Raw genomic sequence first — 19,330 nt, 5'->3', positions numbered from 1 at the left:
CGGAAGAGGCGGAGTTAGCCACAGGATAAAAAGGACTCCCTAGGAGAGCAGTCTCAGTCTCCAGCTGGGGACTGAGGGAGGAAGGTTGGACTACCAGGCTGCTCTAAGGATGCTTTGATACCAGACATCCTGACCGTGTGGAAGATGACCAACCCCATCACAAGGAAGGTGAGCAAGGGGACTTTGTTGGTCTGGACTTACAAAATAGACATGTTTGCTGCGAGAACTGCCAGTGGGTGGTTGTATCCTTGGGGAGAGAAATACCTGACCCGAAGGATACGGTGGGTGGTGGCAGTTAGGCCCAACAGGGCCAGACTCTGGAACGTTGAATATTGAACTGGATATTGGTTAAAGCTGAACTTTTATACCAAACTTCAGGAACTGAGCGGTGGCTCCATAGAGAAGGCATCTGCCTTCTAGCCAGGTGGAACAGGGTTCAAATCCCACCTGAGGACTTACTGGATAAATGCTAATAAACTGTTATTTGGAATTGTGGAGTATCCAGAGATGCTCGACCAGGGATTTGATTCCAGGAACAGATGCCTGCAGACCGGTGCAATGTGTCACAGTGGTACACAGAAGACAAGCTGGCAACATTGTCCTGTCTACCATCTTGTTTTCTTGCCTTATTTTCTAGTAGATTTGTTCCATAAATTGCTTTCCTCCAGCTTAAATTAAATAAACAACATTTCTTTCCTCAAGTCTTTTTTGGTGATTATTAATCTCCAAAGTTATTTGTAAATATGTTATTTTAAATTTTGCCCCCCAACCTCTCTCCTGACTTCCAGGGAAACCTTGTGCAGTGTAATTTGTAACACTACAGCATGGAGGTGTTTTCACTTACTCTTGTGAAAAGAGAAGAGCTTGATATTCCGTTCTGTGGCGCCCGTTCGTTTCAGGGGAAATCTTAGCAATAACCCTAGCCTGTCAACAGCAGCCTCATTACACAGAGTAGTGAAAAAGTCCAATGGGATTTGCTAATAAAGATACCTAGAATGGAACTGAAGAAGAATCAGGGGCCAGGGAGCATCTCAGATTAGGAAGAAGGCCACTAAGACCACATACTCATTCCAGATCATAAAAACACAATCTGTAGAGCACCTATGTGAAGATCTTATAGACCATGAAAACACTAAGATCCTTAAACGCAGACATTATCTTATAGAAACTCCCTCCCATCAAGAAACTAGAAAATATTTGTAGTAAAGCCACTGCTGCTATGATTGTAATCATTGGAGTCATTTTATATAATTATCAGAAAATCTTGCTAAAAATAATCTAAGCATATAAATAACTTCCAGGCATAGCAGAGAATATGAAAGGCAGAAGCAGTGAAATGATGGCACTAAAAGAAGAAAAATGAGCTACAAGTTTCTCCAGATCAGGAATTAATTGTTTGACTTTAGCTGAAACGATCATAAGAACAGAACACGTGTTAGTGTTAAAGTCCTAAAGAAATGTATTATTCTTAATGATTTCCCTAAGAAAATTACAAATCTATCAAAGCAACAGGAAAATACCAAGGCTCTGACTTGGTCCTTCTGGCTCAGATTTCCTGCAGCTATGCGCTGTCTCTACAGATCCACCTTAAGGAGGAGAGTGGCCTCCCTCCTGCTTGATCTCAGCTGCACATGCTCACAGGGGATCTTCTTTCTCTTCCTCTGGTGGCTGCAGGGCTGCAGAGAGCAGATTCAACTCGGAATGAAAGCAGAAACTTTCTGCCTCCCCAGGTCTGCAAATCCCTGCAAACTTCAGCTCCAGATGTGCGGAGGGACTTTGAGACCCTGAGGAATCAGCCACGCCCCCCTCCTCGCCTGTTCATCTTTCTCTGCCTCTGAGCAGGGACAGGGAAATCTCCAGCCTGGATCCATCCCCACAGCTGCAGATCTGAGGGAAAACAGGAGGAAAATGTCTGTCCTGACTTCTCATCAAGTAAGATTTTTTTTTTCTGTACATACTTGTGCACACACATGTATACATTCCCACTCTTCACTTCTCACACACATACACACGCTGCCCCCCTTCCCCAGGTCTAACCCAGCACTCTTCACTTTCCTGCCTTCAAACACAAACCCACTAAGCCTATTCTTTCCCCTTATTCAACTGCTGCTGCTGCTGCCGCCTCCTCCTTCAGACAGTGGGTATTCTCCTCTTTCCAGATGTGGAATCAGCCAGCACACAGAGATGTGCAGGGTTTCTCTTTGGAGGCCAAGCAATCTCTACAAGATACTGGAGCTTTACCAGAACAGAGCTTTTTTTAATGCTGAGCTCACTGGCAGTGGCCATAAACCAGTTTATTACACATGCATATTCAGTATTATGGCCAACCACCATCATAAAAGCCAATGCTAACTCAAGACTCCCTGGCTCTACCACTAAAAGACACCATAATCAAACCTATCTTGAAAGTACCTGACTGACATCAAAAGTAATCAATAACTATCATCCAGTTTCCAGCCTGCCCCTTCTGCATAAAATAGTAGAAGAGGTGGTCTAGAACTTCCCAGAAGAGGACAACATTTTCCATCAGGGGCAGGGGAATGTCTTTTGGGTGGGGCAACCAAACTCCGCCCCCAGCTCCACCTCCACCTCCACTCCCATACTTTGTTTACAGTTAATGTCCTTTTTTCTTATGTATATTCTTCACATACGTTAGAGAGAATAGTCATTAAACAATAAAATGCTTGATGCTGCAAAACCGCTGGGGACTTCTTTCTGCCTGCCCCTGAGAAAAACAGCAAAGTCCATTTTCAGACATATTTAGACAGATGTTATCCAGCTAAATAAATATTTGGGCACCTGGCCGGCTATATTTTAGCTGGCTATCTTGTTCTCCAGCTAAAATGTAGCTGAATATCTTAGAAGCGTTCTGGGAGCATTTTGGGGAGGAGTTACGCTAGCCTGTAGGTTATCCGGCTAACTCCAATATTCAGAGTTAGCTGGAAAACTTATCCAGCTAAGTCTGGCCGGGCCAAAGAGATATCCTAAAGTTAGCCAATTAACTTTAAGATAGCCAGGTATATTCAATAATGTGGTTGCACTATTGAATATACCTCCAAAGTTAGCTGGATAAGTTTATCCAGCTACTTTGCTATCCGGATAGTGACTGAATATGGACCCATGCATTACTAATAGAAGCGTCAGTACTAAGCGACTATTCATAGAAACATAGAAATGACGGCAGAAGAAGACCAAACGGACCATCCAGTCTGCCCAGCAAGCTTTCACACTTTTTTTTTCTCATACTTATCTGATACTCTTGGCCCTTATTAGTAACTTTTTGGTTCTAGTTACCTTCCACCCCCGCTATTGATGTAGAGAGCAGTGCTGGAGCTGCATCTAAGTGAAGTATCTAGCTTAATTGGTTAGGGGTAATAACTGCTGCAATAAGCAAGCTACTCCCACGCTTATTTGTTTACCCAGCCTGTGCCATTCAGTCCTTGTTGGTGGTTGTCTGAATATAATTCCTCTTTTCTTTATTCCCCCCTGCCGTTGAAGCAGTGAGTTGCGCTGGATATGTATTCCAAGTGAAGTATCAGGCTTAATTGATTCGGGGTAGTAGCCGCTGTAACAAGCAAGCTACACCCATAATTATTTGTTTACCCAGACTATGTAATTCAGTCCTTGTTGGTTGTTGCCTGAATATAAATCCTCTTTCCCCCCTGCCTGGATATGCATTGAAAGTGAAGTATCAGACTTATTTGGTTTGGGGTAGTAACTGCCACAACAAGCAATCTACTCCCCAGTTTTTTGTGAATGCCAATCCTTTTTACCACATTTCCTCTTGCAGTTGAAGCATAGAGCAATGCTGGAGTCGCATTGAGTATGTTTATTGAATAAGGGTATTAATCTCCAGGTGGTAGCTGTCATTCCCGCAAGCTATACCCATGCCTCTTCTCTTCATTCACATCCTCTAGACTTTATAGATCCATAGTACTTAGCCCACGCCCCTTTAAGTCCTTCACAGTTTTGGTCTTCACCACTTCCTCCGGAAGGGCGTTCCAGGCATCCACCACCCTCTCCATGAAGAAATACTTCTTGACATTGGTTCTGAGTCTTCCTCCCTGGTTCTGCTGATTTTTTTTCCAATGGAAAAGGTTTGTCATTGTCTTTAGATCATTAAAACCTTTCAAGTATCTGAAAGTCTGTATCATCACCCCTGCTCCTCCTTTCCTCCAGGGTGTACATATTTAGATTCTTCAATCTCTCCTCATAAGTCATTCAATGAAGACCCTCCACCTTTTTGGTCGCCCTTCTCCCGACCGCCTCCATCCTGTCTCTTCAGAGATAATGTCTCCAGAACTGAGCACAGTACTCCAGGTGAGGCCTCACAAGGACCTATACAAGGGGATAATCAATTCCCTTTTCTTACTCTATATTCCTCTCTTTATGCAGCCCAGTATTCTTCTGGCTTTAGCTATCGCCTTGTCACATTGTTTCACCAACTTCAGATCGTTAGACACTATCATCCCAAGGCTTCTCTCCTGCTCCGTGCACACCAGCCCTTCACCTCCCATCGAATACAGTTCTTTTGGATTTCCACACCCCATATGCACGACTCTGCACTTCTTGGCATTGAATCTCAGCTGCCATATCTTCGACCAATCTTCCAGTTTCCTTAGATCTCGTCTCATTCTCTCCACTCCTTCCGGCGTGTCCACTCTGTTGCAGATCTTAGTGTCATCCGCAAAAAGACAAACCTTACCTTCAATCCCGTCCGCAACGTCGCTCACAAAGATATTGAACAGGACCGGTCCCAACACCGATCCTTGCAGCACGCCGCTCTCTCTTCAGAGTAAGTTCCATTTACCATCACACATTGTCTTTTGTCCGTCAACCAGTTTGCAATCCAGGCCACCACCTTGACACTCACTACTAAGCTTCTCATTTTATTCACCAGCCTCCTGTGCAGGACCATGAGAGAGATCATTAAATACCAAAAGATATAATCGGATTAAAAAGAACATCCAAGCTTACCTCGATATGTCATCCCCATGTTTGTTCCCTGGGGGAATGATGAGGGCTTGTGCATGGTGAACTCTCTCAAGGTTGGTGCAAGGCTATTAGGTGCCCTAAATGAATCTTGGGCACCTTCCACTCTCAACACACAATAATTGTGCTATAACAGATTTTACATGAAAAAGGACATTCAAAGTACAGTCTTCTGAGGTAAAATTATTGCTTACAAAACATGTATATTATGTTTACATCCACTGCTGTGGTGCCAACAAGGAAAACCTGCAAAAAAAGACACTTGGAACTCCTATGGTATCAGGCCTATTGTAGAAGTGTGTTGGGTTTGGGCGTGGCCCTCAGAAAGCCATAAGTAAACTGAACTACAATTACAATACAGCAAACCTCCCATACGAAAACAGCACTAACTGCCAGCATTCAAACAGTAAGAATTCTACCTATGAAAATGCAAACTGCAGATATTATTCCAGGCCTTAAAACACATCCTATTAGAAAAACAGAACAGGCTGCTATACACAGACACTACCCAGTAGCAGAATACCTCACCTCGGTCACACATGCAGACACAGAGAGACCCTCACCAAATACAGAATAAATAGAAATGTGCAGACAAAAACTAAACTGGAAAGCTCAACAACCCAGATTATGTTTCCAGTGCAACAAAGGAAAAACATCACCATTCCTCAAACATCAAACAATACAATCAAGAAATATAAAAAATCAATCATAGTAGCAAAATCATACTTATATAAAGAATAAATATTTCAAAATAGCTGGAAGTCTATATTCAGCCGCCATGCGGCTGTGCTAGTTAACCGGATAAACGTATCTGACTAATGCTGTATATTCAGTGAAGCACTGTGCCACTGAGTCTACCCAGATATCTGAAAGTCAGCCAGATAAGTTAAACTCGCTAACCTTAGGACAAACCTATGGCCCAACCAGAGTTGGCTGGATAATTCAGTTATCTTATCTAGCCAACTTTACTCCTCCCTGATCTGTCCATTCCCCACCCCTGAGTTATGTAGCCAGATAAGTCACATATCCGGATAAGTGGCGTCCACTGATTGTAGCCAGATATTCAGCAATGCCAGAATTCAGATAAGTAGAACTTATCCAGCTAAGTTCTTTGAATATCAGCTTCCTGACAAATAGAATAATATTCAATAATTAAAGTCATATACACATTTTTAAAGAGTTCCCAAAAATCAATTAAAAATCTCAAAACACCCAACAATAATTCAAACTAATAAGGCTAAAAAAAATTCCTCGCTCCCCATACCTGGAAACCTTTGATTTCCAATCACCCTGAAATTGTTCAGGATTAGTGGGGGGAGGGGGCTGCACAAAAACTTTGGCCATTCTCTCACACACATACGGACACACGTACGTTCATTCTCTCACTCACATACATACACACACACACACACACACACACACACACTCTTCTCCCCTTCCTGAATGCACAAGTGGCAGCAGCCTCCATCTTCAGCTCGTGGAGCTGACTGGATGCCTCCTCCCTTCCAGGGCCTGGGCCAACACTGCTCCTGTTCCTTCCAGCCATGGTGGTTGTACCTCTTCCTTCCTACCCGCACAGGCCCACATGACACAACATCCTCTTCTAGGACCATATGGGAGGGAAGAACAGGAGTCACAATCATTGCAGCTTTGCCTCTGTTGTGCCAACCCCAAACTTGGTGCTCCAGGCGGCAGCCTAGTGCTTCCACTGACTCTGCATGTTCTCCCACTTACCTCACCCCCCCAAACAGTCACTCCCTCTCTACTTCCCATCCTTCCCCACCTCACTCACACCCTCTTCCCTCTTACTTACATCTTCCCTCTCACTCACCCCATCCATTCAATCTTACTCACTTTTTCCCCTTCTACTCACTCACCAACCCCATGACCAGATGTGAAGCTGCCAAGTCACAAACAGGGGTTTAGTGTATAAAGTAACAACTATGTATCCCCTTACCAAAAATCACAGCATAGGGAGATAAGGAGCACACATGAGGTGGCCCTTTCTGAATTTGTAAACTTTGAAGAGGTATCATATATGAACTGCATTTAGCTGAAGCAGGCTGCAGCTGAACAGTATACTAAGTAACCTCCATGCTCCTTAGGCGATGGAGGAGGAGGAGGACGCAGCTGAGACCCAGATACTGCTACACTTTCATGGGCACCAGATCTCCCGCAGCTTGCAGGTAGCCCGGAGGACCCTTGTCTCTCTTCAAGAAGAGGAGGTGCAGGCCCCACCATCCAAGAGGCACTTAATAGACCTGAGTGACAGACTGGTGGAGGAGACGGAAGGACTGAGGACAGAGATGCGGGGCATGTGGGTAGGAAATGCAGGATGGTTGGCAGGAGCTAGGGGGCATTCCTCATGCAATTGAAGCCCAGACTGCAGTGTGGAGGGAGATGCTGCAGAGGATTGCCCCCCCTTGCCAGCCACATACTATGTTAGGACTCCCTGGATGCAGCCCTCTTCCAGCATCAGCAGGTTGGTTGGGGCCTTCCCCAGGCTGCAGTTCTCTCTGCCCATGCAGCCTGCACCACCAGCACTGTCACCGAGAGATGCTCCCACCTCTCTGAGGGAACAGGTGGCTGAGGCGGAAAGGCCCACCACAGCTGCCAGCCATCTTCTCAGTTGACTCCGAGACCTGCAGGCCCCTCCTGCAGCTCCACTGAGTTTCCACTGCCCCCCAAGCTTCTGTGCCCTCTGAAGGCAGCATCAGCTGGGACAGGATATCGCTGCAAAGGACTGCCAGAATTGGACAATCGAAGGCACCAGATCTTCCCCATCCCGAAAAAGAGAGCAGCCAAGGAAGCACTCATTTCATTTAATGCATTATTCCTCACATTGAGCATACCATGTAAATAAATTCATATTCACCTTACCAGCGTGGGAAAGGTAGCATATCAAATGTTTAGAAATAAATAAGATACATGAATATAAAGAAGCTGGCGGGAGAGGGGCTGAGGGTGTCCTGTTTGCTGTTCCAGGCATCGGTCACATTCAGGGACGTCGCTGCTTATTTCTTGGAAGCGGAGTGGGACCTTCTGGGAGAATGGCAGAAGGAGCTGTACAGGAAGGTCATCAAGGAGATTCACGGTGTCCTCATGTCACGGGGTAAATCTGCTTTTCCTATTATCTACTACTTTTACTACTCTTATTATAAGGCTTGGAGGTAACTGCATAGAGCAGCCATTACTACCTTTGAGAGAAACAGGGGGGTCATCTGCACGGAACGGCAGATGCTATCATAAGAAGCTTGCTGGGCAGACTGGATGGGCCATCTGGTCCTTTTCTGCCATCTATACCACGTTACTATCTACCCATCACAGACACATTGCAGGATGAGTGCTGCCATTTGTTTCAGGGCTGGAAAAACCTCAGGTGCCAGGTCCCAAGGGCACCTCAAAAGTAGGTTCTGGCTCCTGCTCCCATCCCCAAGCCCAACAGGAGCGTCTGTGGTTCTCCAGAGCCCAGTGCAGGCCAGGCAAAGGATGCTGCTCTACGTTATAAGAGAAACTAGAGGGTTTCCACAAGCCCAGCTGGGGTCTAAATCTCGCTTTCTCTCTGGTAAAACTGGAACAGGAGGGAGGGATTTACCTCTCTGGTTCCCTCCTGAGAACCCCAGCCTCTGTGTAAGGGCCCGATATGAGAGCTCTGCACTAGATAACTCTCCTGCCCAGCTTGTATCATCTCCAGGAGGTAAAATCTTCCCTTTCTCCCTCTCACTGGCCCCTAGACAGAGTTATTTTTATATCCCAGGACTTGGGTTTTCCTTCTCAAATGCCCCTAATAAGATGATGAAATGACTTCGGCTCCAGGAGGCAGAGAAGATTGGGACCTGTCCTGCCTCCATCTAGGTGGAGGGCAGAAATAGAAGTGACCGTACCAAAAATCCTCCAAGGTTTAATATCAATCAAATGGCAGCCTGAAACGGTCTCCTTTGTCTCACAAATACACACTCAGATCATCGGAACAGGAAACAGAGAAAGGTACCATTTAGATGTAAGTTTGCTTTCCTGACAGGTTATTCACTTCTTAATCCTGATGTCATATTCAAGATTAAAAAGGAAGAGGAGAAATATTTCCCTCAACGCTGGGAGCGGGAGGGAAAAGAAACCATGAAGGACCCCCCCATTAGTAAGTAAATGTTCTGCATTTAAAGGGCTCTGCATTTTCACATCACATTTGGAGACCTAAAATCCCTTTCCTAACATAACATTAGCAGGTCCTGGGTGACTCCTTCTAGCCAGGTTTGTTTTCTCATCCCAGGCCTTCCCATCGTAACGTCTGTGTTCTCACTGAGCGTTAAACAAGAGGAAGATCTGCCCTCCCTGGACCCTCCTGAATCAGAGATTCCCCCTCCTGTAACAGGCGAGTATCCGATTCCTCCTGGACGCCTTCACTAAGGTCAGCCGGTGCCATTTTGTATTTTGGTGCTGTGGGATAAAAAGCTGTCAACCCCTCTCTTGCTCCCAGTGTTTGCTTCCTGGCGGGGAGGAGAGCATCAGGCAAGCAAAGCTCCTCGTCCTGTAGTGTCACGGGATTGAGTCCTCTCTTGTTGTCAGGGATGGTGGGTGTGGAGAGACCTCGGCGTCATTGGAGGTGGGGGGGACATACCCGATGAGGGCAGAGTGCATTCTTTAGCCATAGAGGCCTAGCACAAGAACGTTACTAAACTTACGGGAGGTTTAATTACATTTTTGCTTTGCTGTTGAGCTCTTGGTCGGTGACTGTAATCAGAGTGAAGGGAACCCCTGCAGAGGCAGGAGGTGAGGAGGAGATGCACCGGACCAGCAGGCGGAGATCCGGCATGGTCTGTGTCCCTCTCTGCCTGTGCTGTTGCAAGCATCACCCCTTCCTGTTATGGGTCATATGGTGCTTTAAAGGTGAATTTTCAAAACGTTACACGCATAAAAATGATCATGTATGCGCATGAAGTGGCTGCCATTCCCATTTTACGTCTTTTATAAAAGTCCAAAATAAATGTGTATTTTCACTTTTGCACTTACAAGAGGTGCAGGCTAGAGGCTTTCCTGGGCGGATCCAACAGTTACACGTGTACATTGCTATTTTAAAACAACTTACTTGGCGTATTTTGACATCTGATCATGATCTGGCGCAAGTGATATTAAACGGAGGTGGTCTGGGTGAACTGAGGAGAGTTCGGGCTGGGCGAACGTCTGGACTAATTAGTCCTTCACATGTGTATGTTTCAAAATGCACTAAATGTATTTTCAATCCCCTGGGAGGGTAACTTTTAAAAGGCGAGTGCACACAGATAGGGGGGGATGTCCAGCTCAGTTCTGCTCTCCTGGAGGTCGATGGGAATTTAACAGTGAGCACACCCAGCACAGCAGCTGGTTATTTGCTGTGGTAGGTCTCTCAGTGCTCACGGCCCTGGTGACTGGCAGTGAAATCTTTCGCACTGACTCCCAGAACTCTCCCTGTTCCCATGATGATGTCACCGGGGGGGGGAGGGGAATGTTGATATATCTCTCTCTCTCACTGTATCCATCTTTCCCCATGACAGGCTTCCCCAATGTCCAGCCTGACATTTTAGTCCGATTTAAACAAAAGGAGTTGAAGACTGAGCCCCAGGAATGTGAGGCAGGAGGAAACCTGGCGCTCACGGGCGCCCGTGAGGAGCTGCACGGAGCAGGTGACGGAGCTCAGCTTAGGTCCTAACATTCCTTACAGGGAGAGACGCAGTGAGGTCTTCTCACCTCTGCTGGGGGGGAGCATTTGTTTGTTCTGTGTCGTTATTTCTGCTTTCCTCCTTTCATTTTCAGGTCTGTTCCCCCTCTATTCTACTACATCCCGTCTCGCTTCTCAAAGGCTCCTCTTCTTCTCTCCTCTCCCATGTCTGTCCCTCCCTCCCCTTCATTTTCTTTCAGCCCCTGTTTGTCCTCGCCTATGAATACTTTCAACCTTCCAACTTGCGTCCCTGCCCCCTGAGCTTCTGTTCTGCTGGGCTAGACTGAACTCTTAAAACTGTGCCAGCCACCTGCCTAAAGGACTTTCAGATGCTCAGCCTGGTAGTTGCTCGGAGAAAGGCGTATAAAAAGCCATTACGTATTGAACCTGATTAGTGTTACACGCCGGGGGCATACGCAGGGTTAACAAATTGGGAGATTAGGGGAGCGAGAGAAAAGCAGCTTGGCTGCTACTTAGCCAGGTCAGTCAGATGTTGTCCGGACAAATGCCGCTACTTCAGCTGGATAAGTTGTGAAAGAAAAGAAGATTGCACACAGAAAATGACGACGACGACGCCCTTGCTGGGGCTGCTGTTGGTTTTCAAGAATTTTGAACTAAGTCACTGGGGAAACTTCCTCTCATAGGTCCTCACTGGAGAGATAGTAAAGGACTTCAAAGGAGAAACTAAAACATTTTAGTGTTTTAACTGCATAACAAAAATGTGATTAAAAAAAAACCCAAACAATATTTCACAAGATTAAGACCAATTATTCTAGATAAGGCAAGAGAAGGTCCACTAGACCGATAGTGGCTACTATGAAGGTCTTTCTACATCACTAAAGCTGCTTTCACGATTTCACCAGCTAAGTCGAAGCAAAGCCCTTATTAAGCCAGAAAGACCGGCATTCGTTTGGATAAGTAGAATGCAACTGCTATACTTGGGTATTTTTATGTCTAAATTTAAAGACGTATGCATGGAGATGTTACCTGTCTGATTAACACGCATGTACCCCCGGTAAGACGGCTTTCACACGTGTAAGTGGGGAGATTTCCTTAACATGCACACGGCAGTGAACTTACCAGTTTTACCAATTAGTCTACCCATTTGCCCAGTCCATCTGCAGGTCACCGAGACCAGCCTCAACTCCCCCCATGTCACCCAGACCCCTCACCCAGTCAGTATTTCACATTTACGACGTTTCCCATCACCTACTCCAGATAGAGAGCAGGTGTAAATGTTCACGAGGAAGCTTCCAAATGTTCATACATAAACTGCTTATAAAATAGCAACTTCGATAAACGGCCGCAGCCCACCCCTTTTTTTTTTTAGAAGCGCAGATTTACTCAGGCACCCTTAACTACACGTGTATTCTGAAGTTTATAAAATAGCATATATGCGAGTTTATGCTATTGTGTGTGCGTATCTATTGATTTTTCCACACACAACTTCTGAAAAACCACCTTTTAAGGTTGCAAAAACCCGAGGGAGAGACGCAGTATTGGGGGGTGAAATGTTTCTAAGCACAAAGGAAGAGTGGGATCTTAAGGTGGCCAAGCAGGTGGATAAAGCGATGGCAAAAGCCAGAAAGATGCCTGGCTGCATGGGGAGAGGAATGGGCAGCAGGAAAAGGGAGGTGACATTGCCCCTGTATAGGGCCCTGGTGAGACCTCACTGAGTACAATGCTGGAGACCGCACCTTCAGGATAGAAACAGGATGGGGTCGGTGCACAGGGGGCTACTAAAATGGTCAGTGGGCTTCTTTCTAAAGCACATGGGGATAGACTTAAAGATGTAAAATGTACACCCTAGAGGAAAGGGGAGATATGAGAGAGATTCAGATCTCACAGGTTTCATGCACAGGAGCTGAGCCTTTTTCACTGGAAAGGAGGCTCTAGAACGAGGAGGGGTCATGGGATGAGGGTGAAAGGAGGTAGATTCAGGAGTAATCATAGGAAATATTTCTTTACAGAGAGGGTGGTGGATGTGTGGAACAGCCTCCCAATGGAGGTGATAGGGACAAAACAGTTTCTGAATTCAAGAAAACATGCAATAAACACAGGGGATCTCTGAAGAGTGATGTAATTGCAAAGCTAAATTAGTTGGGTAGATGGGCAGATGGGCAGACCAGATAGCCATTCGGTCTTATTCTGCCATATTTGTGTCTTTGAGTGGCACTGCTCCACGTAGAAAAGGAGGCAGTACATAGATGAGAGCCTTGGGGCCCCACCTTTAGAAATTTGTAGAGCTCTGAAAGCTCAGAACTCCCAAGCCACACCTGAGTACTTCTTAGATGCCCAGGAGATCACTTCAGGTCTACAATGCCAAGTCAGAGAATTCTTCTCTAGATGATCCCTTCCATTTTCTTTCTTGGCTGTGGGGAGAACCAGACTGTATCGTGAGGATACTTACAGCTTTCAGCGGCACAAAAGACGACCATGTAGCAGGCCTAACTTACTGTTTGGAACCTCTGTGAGGTCAGTTTATGGAGGAGACAATATTTCCATTTCAAGGATCCATTCCTTCACTCGTTTCTTTCTGCCACAGGAGATTGGGACGAAGGCAAGATCCACAAATCCGGCAGACGTCCAATACTGGCTTTGGTTTGCTGAAAGTGGCACAGTCACAGCAGCTCTCTTGCTATTCTCTCAGATGGGTTTGCTTTCTTCTTGGAACCAAGAACACAAGTCCTCCAATGTGGGAGATCTCCTCAACTTTGAACCTGAGCTTTTTTTTTTTTTTTTTTTTAAAGGGACCTGGCCTCTCTTCCTCTCAAACCTTGGCGGGTACTGTTTCTTGGAGTCATGCTGTTGAAGTCAGTATCCTTGGGGGCCTTTGAAAGGAAAGGGTGTTTCTGCTCCAAATAATCTCCCTCTTCTAAGTGAAGTGTTTCACTTCTGTCAGAAGCAGACTTTATGAGAGAAAGAAACTTGGGAGATGTAGGCCAGGAGAGAGTCCGCCATTAGCAAGTCCATTGTAGATTACCTTAGAGTTGTTTGTAGGTGACCAGTTTCTTCCTGGTTAGCTCTTTTAAAGAATAGTGGTTGCTAAGGCATTGATGTCAGGAGAAAAGAGTTTGAAGGTCCCAGAGGGCCTGTGACTCAGCTCAATGAGGCTTTAATGATGCACAAACTTCAAACCTTTTCCACTGGAAAGAAAACAGTAGAACTAGGGGTCACGAAATGAAATTTTAATGGTGTTGAATCTGAACCAATGTCAGGAAATATTTCTTCACGGAGAGGGTGGTGGACGCCTGGAATGCCCTTCCGGAGCAGGGGGTGAAGACAAAAATCGTCAAAGAATTCAAAGGGGCATGGGACGAACACTGTGGGCCCCTAAAGGCGAGAGGACAGAAATGAGGAAAAGAGTGCATGGGGGTAACTGGCTCAGTGCGACAGTTCCTACCCTTAGCAGACGCACGGGGATTACTGCCCTCAACCAATAAGCCTTGATACTTTTGACAGAACTGCAACATCACTCTTCGCTTTGACGGTGGAGGGAGGGGGGAATTGGATTTGGACGGCAACCAACACAGGCCCCGACTTTCACGGTCTGGGGTACTGATTCACAGACATAAGGGGAAAAGCCCAGGACGGCTTCTACGGCAAAGTACAAAAGCAAAGCATGTCAGCATTGTCAGAATTTTCAGGAAGGCTCCTCACTTTCAGGCGCACTAGCTTTACCCCTTATTCAGTAAGGGGTAATAGCGCGTCCAAAACGCGCGTCCAACCCCCCTGAACCTAATAAAGCCCACAAAAAAAATCTTTCCTGTCTTCCATCTCCCATGTTTTTGCTCCCTGTTTAATGTAACTTTACCTTCTACATAGTTGTTAAATTGGTTTCCCCCAGTTCCATTGTAAACTGGTATGATAAGACCTCGTCTGGAGTATCGGTATAGTAAAAATTTAAATAAATAAATAAATAAAACATGCAAATGCATGTTGATGGCCCTATTAGTTATGCCCGTGCGATTCAGAAAGCAAAATGTGCAGCTTTTCTGTGCACCCTCCGACTTAATATCATGGCGATATTAAGTCAGAGGTCCCGAAAGTTTAAAAAAGTAAAAAAAAAAAAAAAAAAATTTGAAATGGGCCCGCAGCTCGCAGGTTGAAAACTGGACGCTCAATTTTGCTGGCGTCCGGTTTCCGAGCCCGTGGCTGTCAGCGGGCTCGAGAACCGACGCCGGCAAACTTGAGCGTCAGCTGTCAAACTCGCTGACAGCCGCCACTCCTGTCCGAAAAGAGGTGCTAGGGACGCGCTAGTGTCCCTAGCGCCTCTTTTTACCGCCGGGCCTAATTTAAATAAATGTATTTACTGAATCGTGCGCACAGGAGAGTGGCCTGTGTGCTTGCCCGCTCTCCCACGTTTTTTACTGTATCGGCCCACCAGTAAAAATGTTGCTAGCAGTAATTTTTTATGGGCAGGGTGGTGGGCCAGGACAGCGCCATTAGCTGCTGTCCCAGAGAAGCGAGATTACTTCTGCTCCCGGGCAGCAGTAAGTATTAAAATAAAAAAATTAGGGATAGGAAGGGTTAGGTTAGGAACAGGAAATTTCCCTCCCGGGAGGGAACTGGGGGAGGCCCCGATTGCGTTGCCGCACGTATTTTGCTAAAATCTTCACCCCCCCACCCCCACCCCCCGCATGCGTGAGCCATGGGCCACCTGCACATGCGCGCGCGACCATCGGATTTTATAACATGCGCGTCAGGATCAAAGTTTTTCTGTTTGCCCTTTCCGTTTCGTAGGCCTTTGTTTGTGTGGTAATGGGAAAGCAGATTTTTTTTTTTTTTTTACAAGATTTAAGAGCTTTTTCTCAGCAAGTCCAAACTTACCACCCACAGATGAAAGTTCTGCTGTCAGCACTCCCTCTGGACTGAGTTTCACTCAATTTTTGCTTTCCCATATATACATTTGCTTAAAAGGCAATAACTTCAAACAAAAAATATTTCAAAATCAATTTCCTGTGAGTGATGCACACAGCAAGTGTATGAGATTAGCCCTTTCAGCTAATATCCCTTTTTATTTTTAACAATACTTGTCCTTAACACCTTTTCCAATCAAATAGTGACTTCTAAGTCAGGAACCAGTACTTTCACCTTCTCAGATCAAGGTCATGACCTTTGCAAATTCACAATTCTAACACAAGCAAATGAATACTATTGTTTACCAGCTCAGAGAATCAGTCTGTTTCCTCACTACACAAACAATTGTGACACAGGCAAACAAATACTCTTTTACTAGCTCAAAGAATCAAAGACTATTTTTCCATTACACAGTCAATTCTAACCTTAAAACTAGCACACAATATAAATAGTCAGTAATATTTTAATCCTCCAAAAATTTTTTCTCAAGATTTAAGCTCTTTTTCCCAGGAAGTCCAAACTTACCATCAGCAAATGAAGGTTCTGCTATCAACACTCCTTCTAGACTTGCTTGTATGTCCCTTTCCATAGCTGTAAAATTATTGATTATCGTCTCCATTTTATCCAACAGATGATGGATTCAGGAATCATGGCAAGAGGCAGAGAATCAGCAATGGACAACAGAGGGAGGAATGGAAACAGAGAAACAGCCCAGATCCTTCAGCTGACTGTGAAGTAGATAGAAGTAGAGTAAGACAACCCTGGGTGAAAGAGAAACCACAAAAAGGAGAGAGACCTAACACATGTACAGAACAAGAGAAAACCTCCAGCCAATGTCCAAATCTTATACAAATTCAGAGGTTCAATGAATGGGAGAGACCATTTGAAAGTGCTGATACTTGGGAAAACTTCACCACAAACTCACAATCTATTGAGCACCAAGAATTGATTGAATGTGGGGAAAAGTTCAATGAGAAGTCAAGCCACAGATGTATCCAACAATATCATATAAAGGGAGAAAAATGCAAATGTACTGAAGGTGAGAGAACATTTACTAGGAAGTCAAATATGACAGCATATAAAAAAATGCATAGACAAGACAACTGTTTAAAGTGTACTGACTGTAAAAAATATTTTAGAGCAGAACCTACAATTTATCAGTTGTTTCACAAAGAAAAGAAACAATTTAAATGTTCAGAATGTGATAAATCTGTCATAAAAAAACATAAAATAACTGTGAAGGTATATCCAAAACAAACCAATGTGCAGACACTGCCCCAAGAGAGGCCATTTAAATGTTCTGAATGTGATAAATGTTTCAGTCAGAAAGGCCACTTGCAACAGCATGAAATGATCCATACTGGAAAGAAGCCTTTTGAATGTTCTGAATGTGATAAGTGTTTCAGTCGGAAAGGCCACTTACAGCAGCATGAAATGACTCATACTGGAGAAAAGCCATTTAAATGTTCTGAATGTGATAAAAGCTTTAGTCAAAAATCTGCCCTAAGTAAACATGAAATGATCCATACCGGAGAGAAACCATTTAAATGTTCTGTATGTGATAAATGTTTCAGTCGGAAACGCAGCCTGAAACTACATGAAATGTCCCACTTGGGGCAAAAACCATTTAAATGTTCTGAATGTGATAAAAGCTTCAATCAAAAATCCAGCCTAAGAAAGCATGAAAAGATCCACATGGGAGAGAAGCCATTTAAATGTTCTGAATGCGATAAATTTTTCAGCCAGAAAGGCCACTTAAGACAGCATGAAATGATGCACATTGGCGCAAAACCTTTTAAGTGTTCTGAATGTGATAAAAGTTTCTTTCGAAAAAGCAACCTACAAATGCATGAAATGATCCACATGCAAGAGAAACTATTTAAATGTTCAGAATGTGATAAAAGCTTCAGTCAAAAATCGGCCCTAAGAATACACAACATGATCCACACTGGAGAGAAACCATTTAAATGTTCAGAATGTGATAAAGTCTTTACGCAGAAAAGCAACATGCAAAAGCATAAAATCATCCACATGCACGAGAAACCATTTAAATGTTCAGAATGTGATAAATGCTTCAGCCGTCAAGGCAGCCTACACCTGCATGAAATGACCCACTTGGGACAGAAACCATTTAAATGTTCAGAATGTGATAAAGCCTTCAGTCACAAGTCTTCCCTGAGACGACATGAAATGACCCACATGGGAAATAAACCATTTAAATGCTCTGAATGTGATAAATTCTTCAGTCGGAAAGGCAGCCTGCAACAGCATGAAATATTACACACACACGGGAAACAATTTAAATGTTCAGAATGTGAGAAAAGCTTTTTTCGACAATCTGTCCTAAGAAAACATGAAAACATCCACACCAGAGAGAAGGGGGTCTAGGGGTGAGAAAATAATTGTATGGCATAAAATATGTCTTACCAAGTCTTGCTGAGTACTTTCACATGATGATCGTATTGCTTAATACCTAGACGTCTATTATTACTGAAGTGTGATAGGAATCAAACAGAAAAAGTCATATTGGCCACGGAATCCTTGATAAAAAGTGCCCACGCTTAGCCTTTGCACTAAGGCTACTGATGGTGGTTGTGAAAGTGCTGAATCTTCAGTTGAAGATAAGAACTCTGGTGCAGCTATTGGCCATGGTGAAACTGCTCATGGACCCACTGCAGACCACAGAAGCTAATGAAAATATTAAGGAGATTGCATACAGTTAAGTAGAACCCTGAAGATAAAAAGGAAATAATGTACTGCTATTTTTATGCCAAAAACCATGTATTAAAATTGTAAGAGATGCACAGAATGCCTTTCAAAAGTGAAAGAGGGAAAATAAAGAAAAAGTTTCAAAGACCATTGATGGAAATTGAAGTGCTTTAAATAAAGGAGTAGCCTAGTGGTTAGAGCACAGAGCTCTGGAATCAGGGAAACCAGAGTTCAAATTTTGCTGCCACTCCTCGTCATTTCACTTCACAATCCACTGCTCCAGGTACAAATTTAGGCCTAGATTTACTACGTTGCAATATCAGGTGTTAAACAGCAAGCTGTTTACTGCACAAGATCGCCATGTCATGGCACTATCACCCAACAGACTTGAAGATTTCCTCCCCCTATGGAAATAAGGTGCTCTGCATGCATAAAATTTGCCTACACAGTTTATGCACAGACAATAAAATAATGTGGAAAAAAGTCAGCGCCTTTATTTTAGCGCGTTTGAGGGAATTGTAGATATTTTCCCAAGGGAGCTTTGTGATTCTAACGTGGGTCCCGGATGGGCCCGCAGGAAAATTAAAGGGCCAGTGTGCCTGAAAATCAGCCCCACCCCCAAATTAGTACAAAATCACCCCAGGGGTCTTTGGTGACTCTGCCTACCAAGGCGGCTCTGGCCTCCAAAAGACTAAGGGAAAATGCACAGCAACCGCTTGCCCCCTTGCCCTCCCATTAAAGCCACAAAAAAATCCCTTTGGCATAGACACCCCCTCCCCCCCTTATCCGTTCTCCACCTCTCCATCCAAATAGTTACATCCCTGGGGTATAGTGGTTTCCCCCCCCCCCCCTAAAGAAAATGACCCTGGTGACCTTGGTCCTATCCCCGGCCCTTGCCATATCATGTGATGGGGTAAGATCAGGTCAACGCCATTTTGCAAAACGGCTCGATGGGCCTGGAGCTAGGGGGTGCTTCGGGCACCAATGATATCTTTTAGAGGTATGGGGTGGCTCAGGGGTGGGGGTCTGCCTGTCCCCCCCAGACCAGAGGGTCACTTTTTGAGTGCTGGAGGAATC

General features: G+C 44.8%; 1 protein-coding gene across 2 annotated transcripts; it reads left to right on the top strand.

Moving 5' to 3' along the window:
* Positions 1 to 72: 72 nt before the first annotated feature.
* Positions 73 to 18,700, top strand: LOC115080655 (oocyte zinc finger protein XlCOF6-like). 2 transcript variants are annotated; one of them, XM_029584985.1, is made up of 7 exons: positions 73 to 168; positions 1,731 to 1,932; positions 7,978 to 8,104; positions 9,014 to 9,127; positions 9,260 to 9,361; positions 10,521 to 10,649; positions 16,176 to 18,700. In XM_029584985.1, exons 2-7 carry the CDS (start codon positions 1,909 to 1,911, stop codon positions 17,930 to 17,932), a joined length of 2,253 nt encoding a protein of 750 aa, XP_029440845.1. In that variant the 5' UTR covers positions 73 to 168; positions 1,731 to 1,908; the 3' UTR covers positions 17,933 to 18,700. The 2 variants fall into 2 exon arrangements, with proteins under 2 accessions (XP_029440845.1, XP_029440844.1); XM_029584984.1 differs by having other exon boundaries at positions 83 to 168; positions 1,675 to 1,932.
* The last annotated feature ends 630 nt before the right edge of the window (positions 18,701 to 19,330 follow it).

This window comes from Rhinatrema bivittatum, chromosome 19, assembly GCF_901001135.1.
Source record: "Rhinatrema bivittatum chromosome 19, aRhiBiv1.1, whole genome shotgun sequence".
In the NCBI taxonomy this organism is placed as follows: Eukaryota; Metazoa; Chordata; class Amphibia; order Gymnophiona; family Rhinatrematidae; genus Rhinatrema; species Rhinatrema bivittatum.
The sequence above is the reverse complement of the archived record's forward strand: the minus strand, read 5'-3'. Positions and strand labels throughout refer to the sequence as shown.

Excerpts from the sequence above, each read along its gene's own strand:
- LOC115080655 (XM_029584985.1), top strand. The coding sequence starts at position 1,909 with ATGTCTGTCCTGACTTCTCATCAA. Across the intron at positions 8,105-9,013 it reads CGGTGTCCTCATGTCACGGG|GTTATTCACTTCTTAATCCT; the intron begins GTAAATCTGCTT and ends CTTTCCTGACAG. Across the intron at positions 9,128-9,259 it reads CATGAAGGACCCCCCCATTA|GCCTTCCCATCGTAACGTCT; the intron begins GTAAGTAAATGT and ends TTCTCATCCCAG.